This window comes from Vigna radiata, chromosome 8 (assembly GCF_000741045.1).
Source record: "Vigna radiata var. radiata cultivar VC1973A chromosome 8, Vradiata_ver6, whole genome shotgun sequence".
Classification (NCBI taxonomy): domain Eukaryota; kingdom Viridiplantae; phylum Streptophyta; class Magnoliopsida; order Fabales; family Fabaceae; genus Vigna; species Vigna radiata.
Window position 1 is genome coordinate 31,010,930 of NC_028358.1, and position 16,202 is coordinate 31,027,131.

Below are 16,202 nucleotides of genomic sequence, written 5' to 3' on the forward strand. Positions count from 1 at the left end.
CTGGTTATCCTTTAAGCTCATGATTTACTATATTGACTGCCGACCAAATAAAATACCATATGGACACATGCACAGGGCATTTTTCTGGAGGATTTTCACTGAACAAATCACTACATGGAGTTTGAGAATGTTGATGCCCTAATAAAGTTTTTTTTATCATGTACTGACTTAATAAAATTATATTTTTCTTATTTACTCACTTTGTATAGTTGTTGTTATGTAATTTTATAAATTTTTAAATTTTATAATTTTGTAGTTATAAAATAATTCTACACAATATTATAATTTTATATTATAAAGTAACTGTCTGCTGTTGCTGTTAACTAATTATCAAATATTATTATTTATAAACTAAAATAGTTTTCTTAAATTTGATAATTAAAATTATTTTTAACTTAAAAGACTATAGCTACAATTTTTAAGGATTAAAATCACAGTCCACTTGTTATTTTTCCAAAATCCTTGTATTATAAGTGTAAAACTGTTACCAATAAATAAGGAGCATTGGTAAAACCTGAAGAATTGTTTTGATGATGCTGCAAGAAGTATTATTTGAAGAGAACATTAGATTTATTTAAAAAGTAATTTGTAGAATTTGGATGTAGTAGGAAAATCTTAAACCTTGTATTTTTAACTTGAATAATCGATTATGGACAAGCAATAATCGATTATCACTTGTATTTTGTACTAGAATAATTGATTATCATGAAACAATAATCGATTATCACAAGTCATACTTGAATAATCGATTATCACTTCATATAATCGATTATCACTTTTTGAAAAACCTGTAACGGATTTGAATAATCGATTATCACTTACAATAATCGATTATTTGTGGCAGTTGGGAGATGACCTTTCAGTTTCTGACCCTGGGCTTATAAATAGGTGCTTTGAGAACTTCAGAAAGTAACGTTGTGAACTTAGGTCTTTTGAAGAATACAGTTTGTCTGAGGAAGTTCTCAAAAGCTAGTTCTATTCCCTTGCCTGGTCTCGTGAATAGGAGAAGCTCGCATTTCGTGTGTCGATAGTCGGAGCGGTTCTCTTCGAGTTGGCAAGGTGCTCTGCCTGGTCTCGTGAATAGGAGAAGCTCGCGTTTCGTGTGTCGAAAGTCGGAGCGGTTCTCTTCGAGTTGGCTGAGTGTTTGCTTCCGGTTCGTGTGTCGAAGGAAGCACTTCCAGTTCGTTTGTCGAAGGAAGTTACTCACTGCACTCTTCCGGTTCGTTTGTCGAAGGAAGGTGATGAGTTAATATTTTATTGATATCACTTAGTTTATTGTGCTAGAATTAATCAGGGAATTGTGCTTAATTGTCCGGTATTTTTCCGTTTTTCCTAATTATGCTTAATTTGACCGGAAATTCTAATTCTAATTAATTTGAATTTTCTGAGCTAATTAATTGCATTTTTAATTGTAGGGAAAATTTTGGAATTGTAATTTGGGACATTTGGAGATTAAGTGCGGTGCTATCACCACCTACTTGTTATTTATTCGCCTTGTACACTGATTTTATTGCAGCAAAAATATTGAACATGAGTTGAACTATTTTGGACTTATTAAAAAATGCTTCATGTGGAAAATATGGGATGAACACGGCAGCTGATCTAGCTTGGAGAAAGCATTTCAAAATTAAAAAAATGGTACATGGGCTACATCTTAAAAATCACGTGCAGCACATATATAAAAAAGAGAGAAGCTAATTTCTTTTTATGTAAGCTGCCACCGTGGAGTTCATTTGAAAAAAAAGGAAATGTCCAGCAGAAGGGCTCATGAGCAATTGAAGTGGCAACGTCCAACAAGAGACACAAGTAATACACGACTTTGGGCAACAACAGTTTGGATAAAAATTTGTCCAAGGTGGTGCACACAGCAAACATGTTGCGGCCCTTGGAAATTATTTTCAGCCGGCCACCAACCATTTAAGAAAAAGAAAGTGTCCCATTAACATTCAATTTTTGGAGGAAAAGGGCTGGACACGTCACGGCAAAGGGGCCCTGAGAATTAGGAGGTCACACAACCCTAGGTTGATATATTCCCTCCAGCCGCCACCTAGAGAAAACGACCACACATTATTCCTTTGATAAAAAGCACACATGAACTAAGATGGAGGGCTACGGTTGAAGGTTATTTCCAAAGAGTGAACACGTTGCTACAAAAAATTGCTTGAGAATGAAGGTGGTGTCACGGCTTGGGTGGAGAGCACACGTCTTGAAGCAGCTCACGGGATTTCATTCACCTTAGCACGTTTTCAACTTTTTATTTTTCCAGCAATGTTACGTTATCAATTAGAGAGGGGCACATGCTATGATTGATTTTTCTTTCTTTTATATAAGGCAATTTATATTTAATATATGCACACGGTGACATTCACTTTCAAAAGGGAAATGCTAATTAATTTGGAGCATGTTAGTCTAGCAGCATTGATGCATTTAGTTATTTACTTCTTGCATCTTAATTTGTCACGCACATCGATTATTTAATTTTACTTCCAAGTTGCATTGTGCATTTTACTTTTTAGCTAAGCATTGCATTGTTAATAGCTTTAATTATGTTTGGATATTTGTCTATTGGTGTGTTAGGATTAGCCTTTTCATTTATTTTAATGTTGTCTAGTATTTTTAATAGTGTTAGTTTGATTACCATGTTAGCTTTAAATTAGTTTGCATTGTAGGATTAGTTGTTTTTAATTTCTTTAATTTAGTTTTGTATTTAATTTAATTTAACTGTGTTTAGATATTTGTTTAGTCTAGTATTTGGTTTAGCATTTTCACTCTCTGGACTCGATTTTAAAAAAATAGCTGCAACCAGACCAGAGCTCCAAATGCTACATTTTATATATCAAATGAAAGATAATTGAGTCTACTTTCCAGGAAAAAAAACCTCATCTCATTTAGAGCTCTGTAGAAAAAGTTATGGTTAAAACATTGAGCAAAGGTCAGAGCTGCCTAGTTCCAGCGTGAATTTTCGTTTTTACTGTTTTAATTTCATTTTAATTTTTTCGCATCCACAAACAACATTTCAAACCCCCCAACTGTGTTAGACCTGATTCTGAACCGCAATTTGGTCCTTGAGAGACGACCTAGGGTCATTCCCTAGCTATACTGCATTTCCTATATGCTCATTAAAATTTGATGGGCCTTCTCTCTTTTTTATATATGTGCTGCACGTGATTTTTAAGATGTAGCCCATGTACCATTTTTTTAATTTTGAAATGCTTTCTCCAAGCTAGATCAGCTGCCGTGTTCATCCCATATTTTCCACATGAAGCATTTTTTAATAAGTCCAAAATAATTCAACTCATGTTCAATATTTTTGCTGCAATAAAATCAGTGTACAAGGCGAATAAATAACAAGTAGGTGGTGATAGCACCGCACTTAATCTCCAAATGTCCCAAATTACAATTCCAAAATTTTCCCTACAATTAAAAATGCAAATAATTAGCTCAGAAAATTCAAATTAATTAGAATTAGAATTTCCGATCAAATTAAGCATAATTAGGAAAAACGGGAAAATACCGGACAATTAAGCACAATTCCCTGATTAATTCTAGCACAATAAACTAAGTGATATCAATAAAATATTAACTCATCAGAAGGTGTTTTCTATCCCTTACTCATTTCATTATCTTGTAATTTGTACAACTATATTTTTAGTGAAAATAGTTAATCACTTTTTATAGTGATTAACAACTGGACCTAGAATCTTTTGATTCGAACCAGTATAAAAATCATTTGTGTGATTTTTCTCTTCCCTACACTCCTTAATCTTTTAGCACTCCAACTGTTCGATAAAAGTTTTACAAGAAATTTAAAACTGATAAAGGAACTATTTTTGTGACTGAACACGCTTTACGCTCTCTGTGTTTTAATTCCGCTGTGTTATACTCTTCGAAAATTACCCCCTCCAATATCGACAAAAACTTCTTTCGAACAGAAAAAAAATTGAGTGCAGGTTTGCTAAGCTTCAACTTCTTACCAAAAGAAAAAATGGACTCAATTTATTCAAATAAATACGAAAACACATAACCTAATTCCAACTTAGTCAATTTGTTCACCAAACATCAAAGGTTTGTTCCCTGCACTACCCCAAGTCCCTACACCTCTTTATTAATTTTTTTTATTCCAGAAATACTCTACACTTCTCCATGTTGCAACTCTAGGTTTTGAAAGCTGATAAAAGAACAATCTATGTTCACCAACCAAATGGCTTTGCTATTCCACGCAGCGAAAACAAAGTCTACAATCTTAAGAAAGTCCTTTATGGAATGAAACACTTTCCAAGGGTTTGGTATAGTAGGATTGACAATTATCTACTGCATAAAAGATTTCAATGAAGTGAAACTGAATGTAAAAAGGTCATGAAATGAAATACAACTCATTGTGCCGTTGTATTTTGATGATTTGTTGGTCATTGCAAATAGTTCAGATTCATTGAGAAAATTCAAACATGACATGGAAACTCAATTTGAAATGACTAATTTGGGAAAAATGAATTACTTTCTTCGAATGGAGATACACCAATGTGATGCGTGAAATTTTATAACAAAAAAAAAACCAGGGTTGCAACACGGGGAAGTATAAGGTATTTCTGGAATAAAAAAAAATTAATGAAGAGATGTAGGAGCTTAGGATGGTGGAGGGAGCAACACCCAACATCAAATACAAGTTCATGAACTAGCCTTGTCAAAATTTGTGACCATACAAATATATAGTTATATATTCACAAGTTTTGGTTTAATCAAGAATCTCACACCAATAATAAAATGAGTGATCTACTTTTAGAAACAATGTCTCTCAAGATCCAATGAGATGAATAAATTTAACAATTAGTTCACTACAGAAAAAACAAATCTTAAAATTCACATATTCTACAATTATTGTCTTCTTTAATTTTTTTTTAAGTTCAATATTTGAGATGAACATATTTTAAGTAAAAAAAATCATATAATCAAGACTTGGTTCACATTACATCTCATTTAACAACATACAACTATTAAAAGAATATGTTATACTCAATATTTAAGAACAAATAATTCAAAATATTTAACGCTATTATAATTTTCCAAAATACAACAACTATAATACCAAAAATATAGACATCATTTCTATACAACTAAGAGATACCACACCAAAGTAAAGAGAACCATAAAGGTCTTAGAGTAAGACCTTCTACTCTTCTCACCACTTATTTGGCCAAACCTCCAATAGTTCAACAACTATCACAAATGCCAAAACATACCAAATTTTAAATTACACTACTCTCACTAATTCAAACAATATTATCTGTGATACCAATCAAACATCATTCCCAATTTCATCATACAATTCAAGTAAACCAATTCAAAACCTAATTTTAATTCAACACCTCACACTCAATCATATAGCTCAATCATACAAGCATACAATTAACATTTACAAGGTATCAATCACATAAAAATCGTGCAATTAACTTCTCTTACTTGAAATATATAATTAATAATGACAAGTATCAATCATACAAAAATTGTTCAAGTTCCCTCACTTGAAAGACCAATGAAATTGTTATAAGGGATCCAAAATCCCTTCAAGCTCACATAATGTCCTATTTATACCTAGTAACAACATAAAAATGATCAAAGCACATCATTAGAATAATTGATCAGTAAATACTTGTATAGAAGACTCAAACACTATATGCAAATAAAAATTATTCACATACACAAGAAAAACATACATACCAAGAAAATGGACAGAAAAACTAATCAAACAAAAATGAAGAGCTCACTCCAAGAATCACTCAAACAATTCAAACATATTAACTAAAGATAAAAAAATCTAAAAAGAAGAAAAAGAACTATAAAAGAAATTTTTTAAAACAGAATGTGTCTTTTTATGTATTAAAATTCATTTATAAAAAAAATTTATTTACATTAAAAATTTTAATACTAAGTCATACACTATTTTAATCACACTATCAATTATTCATTATTTTAATCATATTATCAATTCTAAAACACAACTTTTTATACTCTTATACACAGATTTTTTTTTTCTTTTACATAATAAATAAAAATACCTATGCTTTTTAAAAAAAAGAATGTTATGTAAAAAAAAAAAAAAAAAAAAGGAAAAAGACTACTGTATATAATGCGATACCATATACAGTTATAAACAAACTATCTTACAATTTGAAAAATAATAAACACAAGTTTCATTATTTACAAAAAAAATAATCTTTAAAAGATTAAATAAAAAAATTAATCACATCAATTAAGAATAAATATATTGAAAATGTTAAAAAAATTTAGAAAAATCCGAATTTAAAATTTTCAAAGAAAAATAAAGGAAAATTTGAGAATGAAAGGAACTGTTCGTTATGCAATTAACTTTAATATTTTTAAACATAATTACCCAATAAAATTTGAAAAAATACTTTCTAAAACAACCTTGGTAAAAAAAAACGGTTTGGTACGAGAAAATGGAAAAAAAAGAAGCCATTTAGCATATTTGACTGAGCAAACTCAACAATTTAGTAAGCATTTGATAACAAATGCAAATAACAAGAAACTGTTTAATACTTTTGGGTGAAACAACCATTTCTACTGGTTAGAAGTGTAAACACATGAATGGAAATATTATACTAATTTTTCATTTTATTTTTACTTTATTTTGCATCTATTTTTTTTCTCTATTTTCTTAAATAAACATGAATGAAAATCTTTTAGAAACTAAGATTGGTTAAATTTATATTAAAGAATTAAATTGAAAATTCGAAAAAAGTTTAATAAAAAGTTATTAACCTAACTTATTTCTGTGTTTTTTTTTTTAATTCAGACCATGTTGTTATAAAAAACTTACTTATAATCATACAGATATTTTAGAAAAACTCCAAAATCCAGGAAGAGCTAAATCATCACAGACATTTTGAAAAATAAAACTTTTAGAATCACAAAATTTGCCCTGTTCTCGTGTTCCTGTTTCCTTGAGAACCTACTGAAGTCCCTCTTTCTGAAATTTTATTCCATACATGATTGACGACAAGTATCCTTCTCAGGTCAGGGTTTCAATTTTTCCCATCTCTTCAATTATTCTTTAACTTTGTTCCATGGCAATAAAGCTTCCGTCTTCGGCATGTCCTACTCGATTCCTCAGATGGGTTTATTTCTCTTCAAGCTGTATTGCAGATATTTCAGAAACCCCTGAGATTGTTAAACTCAAGGATTCATCTGAATTTGAACAAGATCTCAACTTTTTGAGAAATAAGCTAGCCCCTGACAACTTAATCCGGATCTTGGACCGTACAAATGATTTGAACTCAGCGGTTAGGATATTCAAATGGGCTTCAAGGCAAAAGAGTTTTCATCACACTTCGAACACATATTATAGGATAATTTTGAAACTGGGTATGGCTGGGAAAGTTGTGGAAATGAAGGATTTTTGTGAAAACATGGCCAAGGATAGGTGCCCTGGTACTGAAGAGGCCCTTGTGACATTGGTTCACACATTTGTGGAGCATTGTAGGATTGGAGAAGCTATTACAGTCTTAGTGAACATGAATTTGGGTGGGTATAGACTGCCCATTGGAGCTTTTAATGCTTTATTGGGTGCTCTTGTGAGTGGAAAGGATACAGAATTTCAAAAGGCGTTGTTTGTTTATAAAGAGATGGTGAAGGCATGTGTGTTACCCACAGTTGAAACTTTGAATTGTTTGATGAAGGCATTGTCTGCCACCAATCAGATTGACTTAGCTTTGGATCAATTTAGGAGAATGAAAAATAAAGGGTGCAATCCAAATAGGAAGACTTTTGAGATTCTTGTGAAGGCTCTCATTGAGAATGGTCGAGTGGATGAAGCCGCTATTATTTTAGAACAAATGTTCAAAGTTCAATGTCAACCAGATTTGAGTTTTCATACCTGCATAATACCTCTGTTTTGCAGGGAAAATAAAATAGAGGAGGCTGTGAAGTTGTTTAAAATAATGAAAGATTCTGATTTTGAGCCAGATTCTTTCATTTATGAGGTTCTAGTAAGGTGTTTTTGCAACAACTTGCAGTTGGATTCTGCTGTTGCCCTCATAAATGAGATGATGGAAAGTGGTATGCCACCAAAGCATTATGTTCTTGTTGATATAATGAATTGCTTCTGTGAATTAGGGAAAATTAAGGAGGCTATAGTGTTTTTAGAAAGTAGACAAGTTCATGAAACTGCTCCTTTCAATACATTGCTTGAAGGTTGCTGTAATGCTGGTGAAATTCTGGCAGCAAATGTTCTGCTGGAGACAATGTCTGAGAGACACATTGCAGATTGTCAATCTTGGAACATTCTCATTAGATGGTTTTGTGAGAATGAAGACATCAAGAAGGCACATATACTTCTTGGCAGGATGATCAAATCATTTGTTATTCTTGACTGTGCAACGTATTCTGCTCTTGTAGTTGGCAACTGTAGATTGGGCAAGTATGAAGAAGCAATGAAACTATTTCATCAAATTTGCGCCAGATGCTGGATTTTAGATTTTGCCTCATATTCTGAACTAGTTGGTGGTCTCTGCGACATCAAACATTCTGAAGATGCCATTGAAGTGTTTCACTATATGTCAATGAAGAGATGCTCTCTTCACTCCTTGGCCTTCTACAAATTGATAAAATGTGTATGTGACTCTGGACAGGTCAAAGAAGCCATAAGACTATGGCAATTAGCTTGCTTTTGTGCTATTTCTTGCTGTATTGCCACACACACTGCTATCATGCAGTTGTTGTTAAGATCAAGGAGGGCAGAAGATATGTTAGCATTCCTCTCACAAATGTTGATGGTGGGCAGTAATCTTGACCTGGAAGCATATTGTATTCTTATTCAAAGTATGAGTAAACAAAACAAAATAAAGGAATGTGTTTTATTTTTCAATACAATGATCAATGAAGGTCTAATACCTGATCCAGACCAACTATTTGATCAACTGTCATTCATGGCCAATCATTCTCAGTTATCTATGATTTCTAGTGCAATTGATAGAATTTCATGTGGTGACATTTTGAATTCAGCAATGTATGGCTTACTGATAACTGGCCTGTTGAAAGAGGGTAGGGAACACGAGGCCCGTCGGTTACTGGACTCAATGTTAGAAAAAGGTTGGGTTCCTGATGCAACCACTCATAATCTATTGATTGGATCTGATGTTAGAAAAGGAATGACTCAAGCAATGTTCTTTGACGATTCTGCCTCACTAGATTCTGTTAGCAATATTCTTGCAGAAGGCCTCGGGGATACATGATACTTCAGCATTGTGTAAAAAGAATCTTAATCCTGGTCAATTTCAACAGTTCAGACCACAAACTTTTGCACCACAGCAGCTAGTGAAAAGAGACATCCATAGAAGCTACCGTTCAAGACTTGAAGACACAGATTGGTCAGCTAGCTACTGCTGTGAGTGAGTTGGTGCAGCAAAAATATGGACCAATTCCTGCTCAGCCAGTGAGAAATCCAAGGATATGACAGAACCAGCAGTGGAAGACTAGTGCACTTCAGCTTCAGAGTTTTCATTCCGGTTTTACTTTTTCTTTTTCATTACCTCAGAACAATTTTCTTTCTGTATTTTATGCTTAATTCTGTACTCCCTTTGATGTTTCCAGATTGCTCCCCTTGCACATTGAGGACAATGTGTGATTTAAGTTTGGGGGGAATGGTTTCTTTTTTGCACATTGACCTGCTGCCAAAGGTCACTTAAGAGTGGGAGCTGGAAAAGACAGCAGTAACCTACACCTGCCTGGAAAAGCTGAAAATGGAACCTGGACAAGACTGTCAACGTCACTTAAGAGCTGATTGGTTGGGAGCTGAACCTGTCAAGTGAAGAAGGGCTGTACCTGGACGTGTAACCTGTCTGACCAGTGAGGGCTACTTGCTGCAGCCAGTTGGAAGTGTAGTGGGCAGATTACCTTCAACTAAAGCAACCTAGTTGAGTTTGTATTAAAGTAGAAATGAATTGCTTTATTCAAACATGAAAACTAAAATATAAGATATTTCAATTACTCTATTCAAACAAGAGAAATTAAAGGAACTTGGAAATAATTCAAATACTATGGATTTTAATTTCTTGGAATTGATGAAATCTCTCATCCAAATACAAGATTAGGATTTTGTTTATGTTGTGTTTGGAGAAGGAAAATTTATTTATTTGAAGAATTTTAAGTTATTTACACTAAAATGACTTGTTTGAATAAAGAAATTAGAAAAAAAATTCAAATTTAAGAAATTTTAGAAGGTATTTCAATTCAATAAAATAGAGAATTTTAAATACCTTAAAAATGTAAGAAATTTGAAATTTTACTTTTTTTTATTCCACTTACAAAGTCAAGTCGAGTCACTTGATGAAGGTTTAGTAAAAAATGTTGAAGGTTCACTAAAGTCAACATAGGAAGAAGGTTCAGTTCAGTCAATCCAAGATGAAAGCTTAGTCCAGTCAATCCAGGGTGAAGGTTTAGTTAAGTCATCCAGGCTAAAGGTTTAGTCAAGTTGGTTAGGACTAAAGGTCGAGTTGAGTCAACCCAAACCAAAGGTTAAGTTGGGTCGTCATGGGCCAAATGTTGACTTAGGTTGAGGTCAAACCGGATTAGCTTAGTCACGGGTCTAGTTGAGTCAGCCCAGACTACAGGTTGAGCTGAGTTGGTTCAGATCAAAAGTCAAACTAGATTTACTTGGACCGAAGATTGAACCGATTCGAGTCAGGTCAAAGATGGAGCTAGATTGAATCTCTTGGAGTAAATTCGAATTGAAAGTCAATACAAATCGTTATATATTGAAGATCAAACTAATTCAACCAGACTAAAGTATAAAGTTGAATTTGCATTAACATAAAAATTAAATTACTTTAATACAAACAAAGAAATTGAAATCTAAGATATTTTAATTAATTCATCCAAACAAATTATTATAAAAAATAAAAAAATATTAATTGTAAGTAATTTAAATCTATTTATTTTAATTTCTTGGAATTATTGATATATGTGGAAACATAAGGTTAATATCTATGCGATTAGTAGGGTTAACAATTAACATGTAAGTTCCATCCTGAGTGGTACTCCATCCATCAAGGATTGTTCATTCAGCACCTAGTCTTGCAGCAATGGAACACTGACAATTCTTTCAAGAGAAGAGAAGCATATGGATATGTAAGACGTGGAATGACTTTTGATTTTTATGACTTAAAATATTTACTATAGTTTTACAATGTGTACATGTCATGCTTTATCCATGAAGTTATTTTATGCTTCTTGCTGCAATCAAATGGTCTCAAAATGCAAGTATAGCAAATTACTAGCTAGTGACAACCTTGAGGATTAGCTTCTTTTAATTGACAGTAAAACCATGACCTTCTAATATTTATGGGGAAGCTAACCTCTCTAATTTATATGATACAGATGACTTTATGTTCCACATCCATGATAATTTGACAATGCTAGCTACCAACTGATTTATAGAAGAGGAATAATCTTCGTAGCTTGACTTTCTACTCATAGAGTAGTGTTTTCAAATTTTGAAATCCAGATTATATTTGTGATAAGTCAAATTGATTTATCAATTTACTTCATTTTTTTAATAATTTTTTTTTGTTGGATTAGTCATTTTACAAAATATCAAAAAGTAGTGTTATCAAATTTTGAACCTGATCCACTAATAATTAAACTCACCCAGATTATATTTGTGATAAGTCAAATTGATTCATCAATTTATTTAATTTTTTTAATAAATATTTGTTGTTGGATTAATCATTTTATAAAATATTGAAAAAACACTTTCATAAAATTATTTTTATATGTAATAATTAAACAACATGAAAAATTTAAAAATCTATACAAAAGATTGTGATATATGTGTAAATGAAATTTTATGTTTAATTTATCATAAATCTAATTAAAACCTTTCTTTTTATTTATATTTAGATTAAAAAATTTATTATTATTTTTAAGTTTAAATATATGTTTTAGTCCTCATATTTGTTTCCCATCCTCAATTAGGTCCTCATGTTTTTTTATGTCCCAATTGCATCCTAATATTTGTAAATTTGAGACAATTAAACCCTCTCCGTTAACTGGAACTAACGTCGTAGACCAATTGAGAGGGCTTAATTGTCTCAAATTTACAAATATTAGGATGCAATTGGAACAAAAAGGAAAGGACTTAATTGCCTCAAATTACAAATATTAGGATGCAATTGGAACAAAAAAAACATGAGGACCAAACGAAATTTTTAATTAATATAAGCTTATAATTAAGTAAATCATTAAATCAACTCTTTTAATCTCTGGTCTAAGGTGAACCAAACGAAATTTGAATATTTATCAATTCATTAATAAACAAGTCTAGTCTAGTATATGGTGAACCAAACCAAATTCATTATCCGCTTTGATGACACTATTTCATAGAATTGTTTTGCACTATGGAATAAGAAGATTGTTGAAAAGCTACTCAGTGTTCATGGCTGATTTAATAAATCTGACAATGCAATCATGTAATGTTAGAGTTTATTTTGAGTATAAAAACTTTTAAAAGAAAAAACTAAAAAAAAAAATCAAAACTAACTTTTTAGTTTAAATTAAACTTTATTTTTTTATTAACTAGAATTTAGCTTATGCATAAATTAATTCGAAATAAAAATCTATGATATATCTTATCAAAATTTCTCTCCATTTTAAATTATATATAAGCTGATTTAAAATTATCCCTATGGAAAAACAGTTTGTATTCAAAAGTTTATTAGGCATATGACCTAATCCCAGCATAATCAATATCAGGCTACAGGCTACAGGCTACGCATAAACATTAACCTGACATAAGTTGAAATACATTAAAAAATTTAAATTCCTTCTAATGCAAACATCAAGTCTAGGAAATCTCTATCCAGTTCTGAAATCTGTATAACTCACCTTGATCGAATTTGAAATTTGCTATGGCCAAATTACAAACAAAAATCTTCCACTGAAAAAGAATTCCTAAATCCAAAATTGATAGTTAATGAATCCAAGGTATCCAAAGTCATTATGAAGCAGTCAACCAATCAGCCACTAAAGAAAATAAAAAGAAAAAGAATGAAGATCAGTCTAAAGTCTGATCTTAAAGAGAGAATCATGTGCTTGAAGTAATTACAGCTTATAGCACTTAAATTGCATAATCACATTACTAAGGAAGCTTTACAAGGGTATATATATCCAATGAAAAATGAACCAATTGCTCATAATTCCACCACAACTGAAAATCAGAACACAGTCGCTAGCTTCTTCTACCTGCATTCAAACAATTCAAGCAAGGTGTTCGTATCTTATTCTACAAAACCAGCATTATTCACTGAATTAAACATAAGGGAAAAAAAAGTTATCCTCAAACTAAAAAACTCATCATTTAAGAATATAAGCCCTAGACTAAAAACACAAATTTCTGAAAAAATAATACCTTGGATAAATCTGAATGTTTTTCCAGTGCCACTTACAAAATATTGGTAGAGGCAACATCAACTATCCTAGCCTATCAACTCCTCTATCGAGTCAATAATTTGCCTTCATTATTCCCACTTTTAATGACAGGACGAGGCAAGAGCGGCACCTCAGAAGGTCCCTTAACATTAACCTTACTCTGTCCTGTGAAACTATTTAACTCCTCTTTTTTACACACAACATTATTATGATGTGTTCCCAAATTCCTGGCATTAGAAACCTCAAGAGTGCCCTCAAGGCCCAGCCGCTTAATCTTGTCAAGAATGGAGCAATGGTCCAAAGAGTCCCGTGCCCTCTTTCTCGCCAGGGCAGCCTCGCGGACAGTTCGCTCAACTCTAGTCCGGGCAAGGGCGAGAGACTTGGAAGCGGCGGCGGAGGCAACCTTACAGGCACAGAGGAGGATGAGGGCATGGCGTTTGTCCAGGGAGGAGATGGAATCGGGGAAAAAAGAGAAGTTTGGTTGAGAGCAAGGTGGACAGAGGAAAGGGGAGGAAGGCAGAGGCGAAGGGAGACAATCGAGGTGAGTGAGTGAGGAGCATTTGGTGCAGGACAGGAAGCGGTGAGCAGGGGCGGAGGTATTAGAGAGAGGGTGGTCAAAAAATTGGAAGCAATAGGGGCAGAAGGAAGACGGGTGGAGGAGGAGGACGCAGGAAGTGCAGACGCGGCGGCTCATGCCCCGAATCCAGAGGCGGTGGAAGAGACGGCTGTCCTTAGAGGCACAGTGGGCACATTCCGGATTGAGGGCAGTGTCCAGCGGCAGAAGACTTGGTTTAGTCGGAGGAAGATTCATGACAATGGCGATTGGTTTCGAAACTGGGTTTTAGGGTTTTGGACAGAGAGGATGGGAGAGAAGAAGATGAGGAAAGAGGAAAACTAATTTCATTTGATATTTTATTATCTAGGCTATGGTAACTGAACCTTTTTATTTTTTAAGAAAATGATATTTTTTACATCATTTGATTTAAGAATAAAATAGTTATTAAAAAAAATAAACTTTTATCTATCTCTTCATAATCATTTGATACATCTCAATATCAAATTTATTCTTATTACTCTATAAATATTGTATCTATTCTTTGTAATAAACTATTAAAAAAATATTTTTTTACAAATTTAATAACATTTATATTTAATAATAACTAAAATAATTTTTTTTATAATCATGTACATACATGTGCAAAAATGTACGCATTTCTATTAATATTTATAAAAACAAATAAATTAAAAAATAAAGTAATTAATTTTAAAAAGGTGTAACAAATTTTTGATGTAAAAATAATAAAAGATATACCATATTATTCTTTTCATTATATTTCTATTCTTATCCGTATTAAACTCTAATATTAACATGATATAGTTCTATAATAATAAAGACAAAATTTATATATTCCATGTTATTATTTAAACAAATTTAGACTTTTGTTTTGAAAATTTACATTTTATTAAGATTTAAACTATTTAAACGTTTTTATTTTTGTTAAGTATTTTTAATTTAGTGTACTTCTTTTAAAATTTCTCACCAATTGAGTCTCTATAATCAAATTTCATTAATATGGACTGACGTGTATAAATGCTTTCAAGAGTGTCCCACGCCATTCCCATGCCATTTTATTGCTCCTTTCATTTTTCTCTCTTTCAACCCCTTTCAACCTTCTTAAAGAAAAATTAAGATCTACATAATTAACTGACTCAAATATTAACAAATCAAGAACATATGGATAGGGAATTTCATAGCGAAAGTCAAGCTTAAGTTTGCAGTACTCTAGATATTCTGCCACAAAATTACACATATGAAGAGGGAATTTTACGGCGAAAGCTTCAAACATTAACAGATCAAGAGATAAAACCAAAATTTCAGAGAAGCCATAATCTGAAAACACCAACAGATAAAAAACATGGACACCAAAGAAATTCTCATCTCATGGTATACTTCATAACAACTACTTCAACAAAAGAGAAAAAATTGTTCATCCCCCAAACCAAAAAAAGAAAAAACAAAAAAACACGATAAACACAAACCATGATATTTTTAACAAAACAGATTTACATCTTCTGGATTGGAACCCAACCTCGCTGGCAGAGAAACTCCAAAATCCACTGCTCCACAAAATTCCCCACACTCCTCATCCAGAACAAAGACAAACAGACAAAAAACTGAATCTCTCAAATGGGCCAGAGCATAGAAATTTCAGAAACAAGAGATCCCACGCTCCCCCACAACAGGAACCTCCTTTCCTCTGCATTGATATCTGATTACTTTTTACCATCCCGTGTTCTCCTTCCTTCAAGGTAAGGCTGTTACTGGTGTCGCCGTGGATTCTTGTCTCTCGCCAACCATCAAAACTTCCTTGCAACTCCATATCACTGGTCCGTGACTAAGAAAGTTTTGGTTCTGTGTTTGGCTTTCCTTGAAGGTTTTGGTTCGAGACGAAGGTCATGGTGCGATCGCGATTTGGTGCTTTCGCAATGGAGGGGTTTCTGCGTTTTCTGATGCAGCTTCTTCACCATTGCGATTTGGAATTGGATTCTTGGTGGAGGAGAAAACAATCCTGATATTGTGATTTCTGGTTTCCTTCTGCAGGCTTGATGGATAGGGAACAAGATGAAACTTACGATTGAGAATGAAATTTGCGATTGGTGTTTTAGAGTTCTTCGTAACGAGGTTTCGTAGTTTGGGTGTTAAGTGTGAACTGGGACGATTTGAAGGTGAGGATATTGGAGGCCTAGGGAAGAAGATGAAC

General features: G+C 32.7%; 2 protein-coding genes across 3 annotated transcripts; one reads left to right on the forward strand and one right to left on the reverse strand.

Moving 5' to 3' along the window:
- The first annotated feature begins 6,851 nt into the window (after nucleotides 1–6,851).
- LOC106769695 (putative pentatricopeptide repeat-containing protein At3g16710, mitochondrial) lies at nucleotides 6,852–10,101 on the forward strand. 2 transcript variants are annotated; one of them, XM_014655418.2, is made up of 2 exons: nucleotides 6,852–9,521; nucleotides 9,607–10,101. In XM_014655418.2, the coding sequence occupies exon 1, from the start codon at nucleotides 7,083–7,085 to the stop codon at nucleotides 9,246–9,248; it is 2,166 nt and encodes a 721-aa protein (XP_014510904.1). In that variant the 5' UTR covers nucleotides 6,852–7,082; the 3' UTR covers nucleotides 9,249–9,521; nucleotides 9,607–10,101. The 2 variants fall into 2 exon arrangements, with proteins under 2 accessions (XP_014510904.1, XP_022640838.1); XM_022785117.1 differs by having other exon boundaries at nucleotides 6,852–7,031; nucleotides 7,162–9,627.
- A 3,003-nt stretch (nucleotides 10,102–13,104) lies between these two features.
- Nucleotides 13,105–14,355, reverse strand: LOC106771369. Its single transcript, XM_014657339.2, has 2 exons — nucleotides 13,421–14,355; nucleotides 13,105–13,254 (listed from the first exon to the last, which is right to left on the reverse strand). The coding sequence occupies exon 1, from the start codon at nucleotides 14,249–14,251 to the stop codon at nucleotides 13,505–13,507; it is 747 nt and encodes a 248-aa protein (XP_014512825.1). The 5' UTR covers nucleotides 14,252–14,355; the 3' UTR covers nucleotides 13,105–13,254; nucleotides 13,421–13,504.
- Between the last annotated feature and the right edge of the window lie 1,847 nt (nucleotides 14,356–16,202).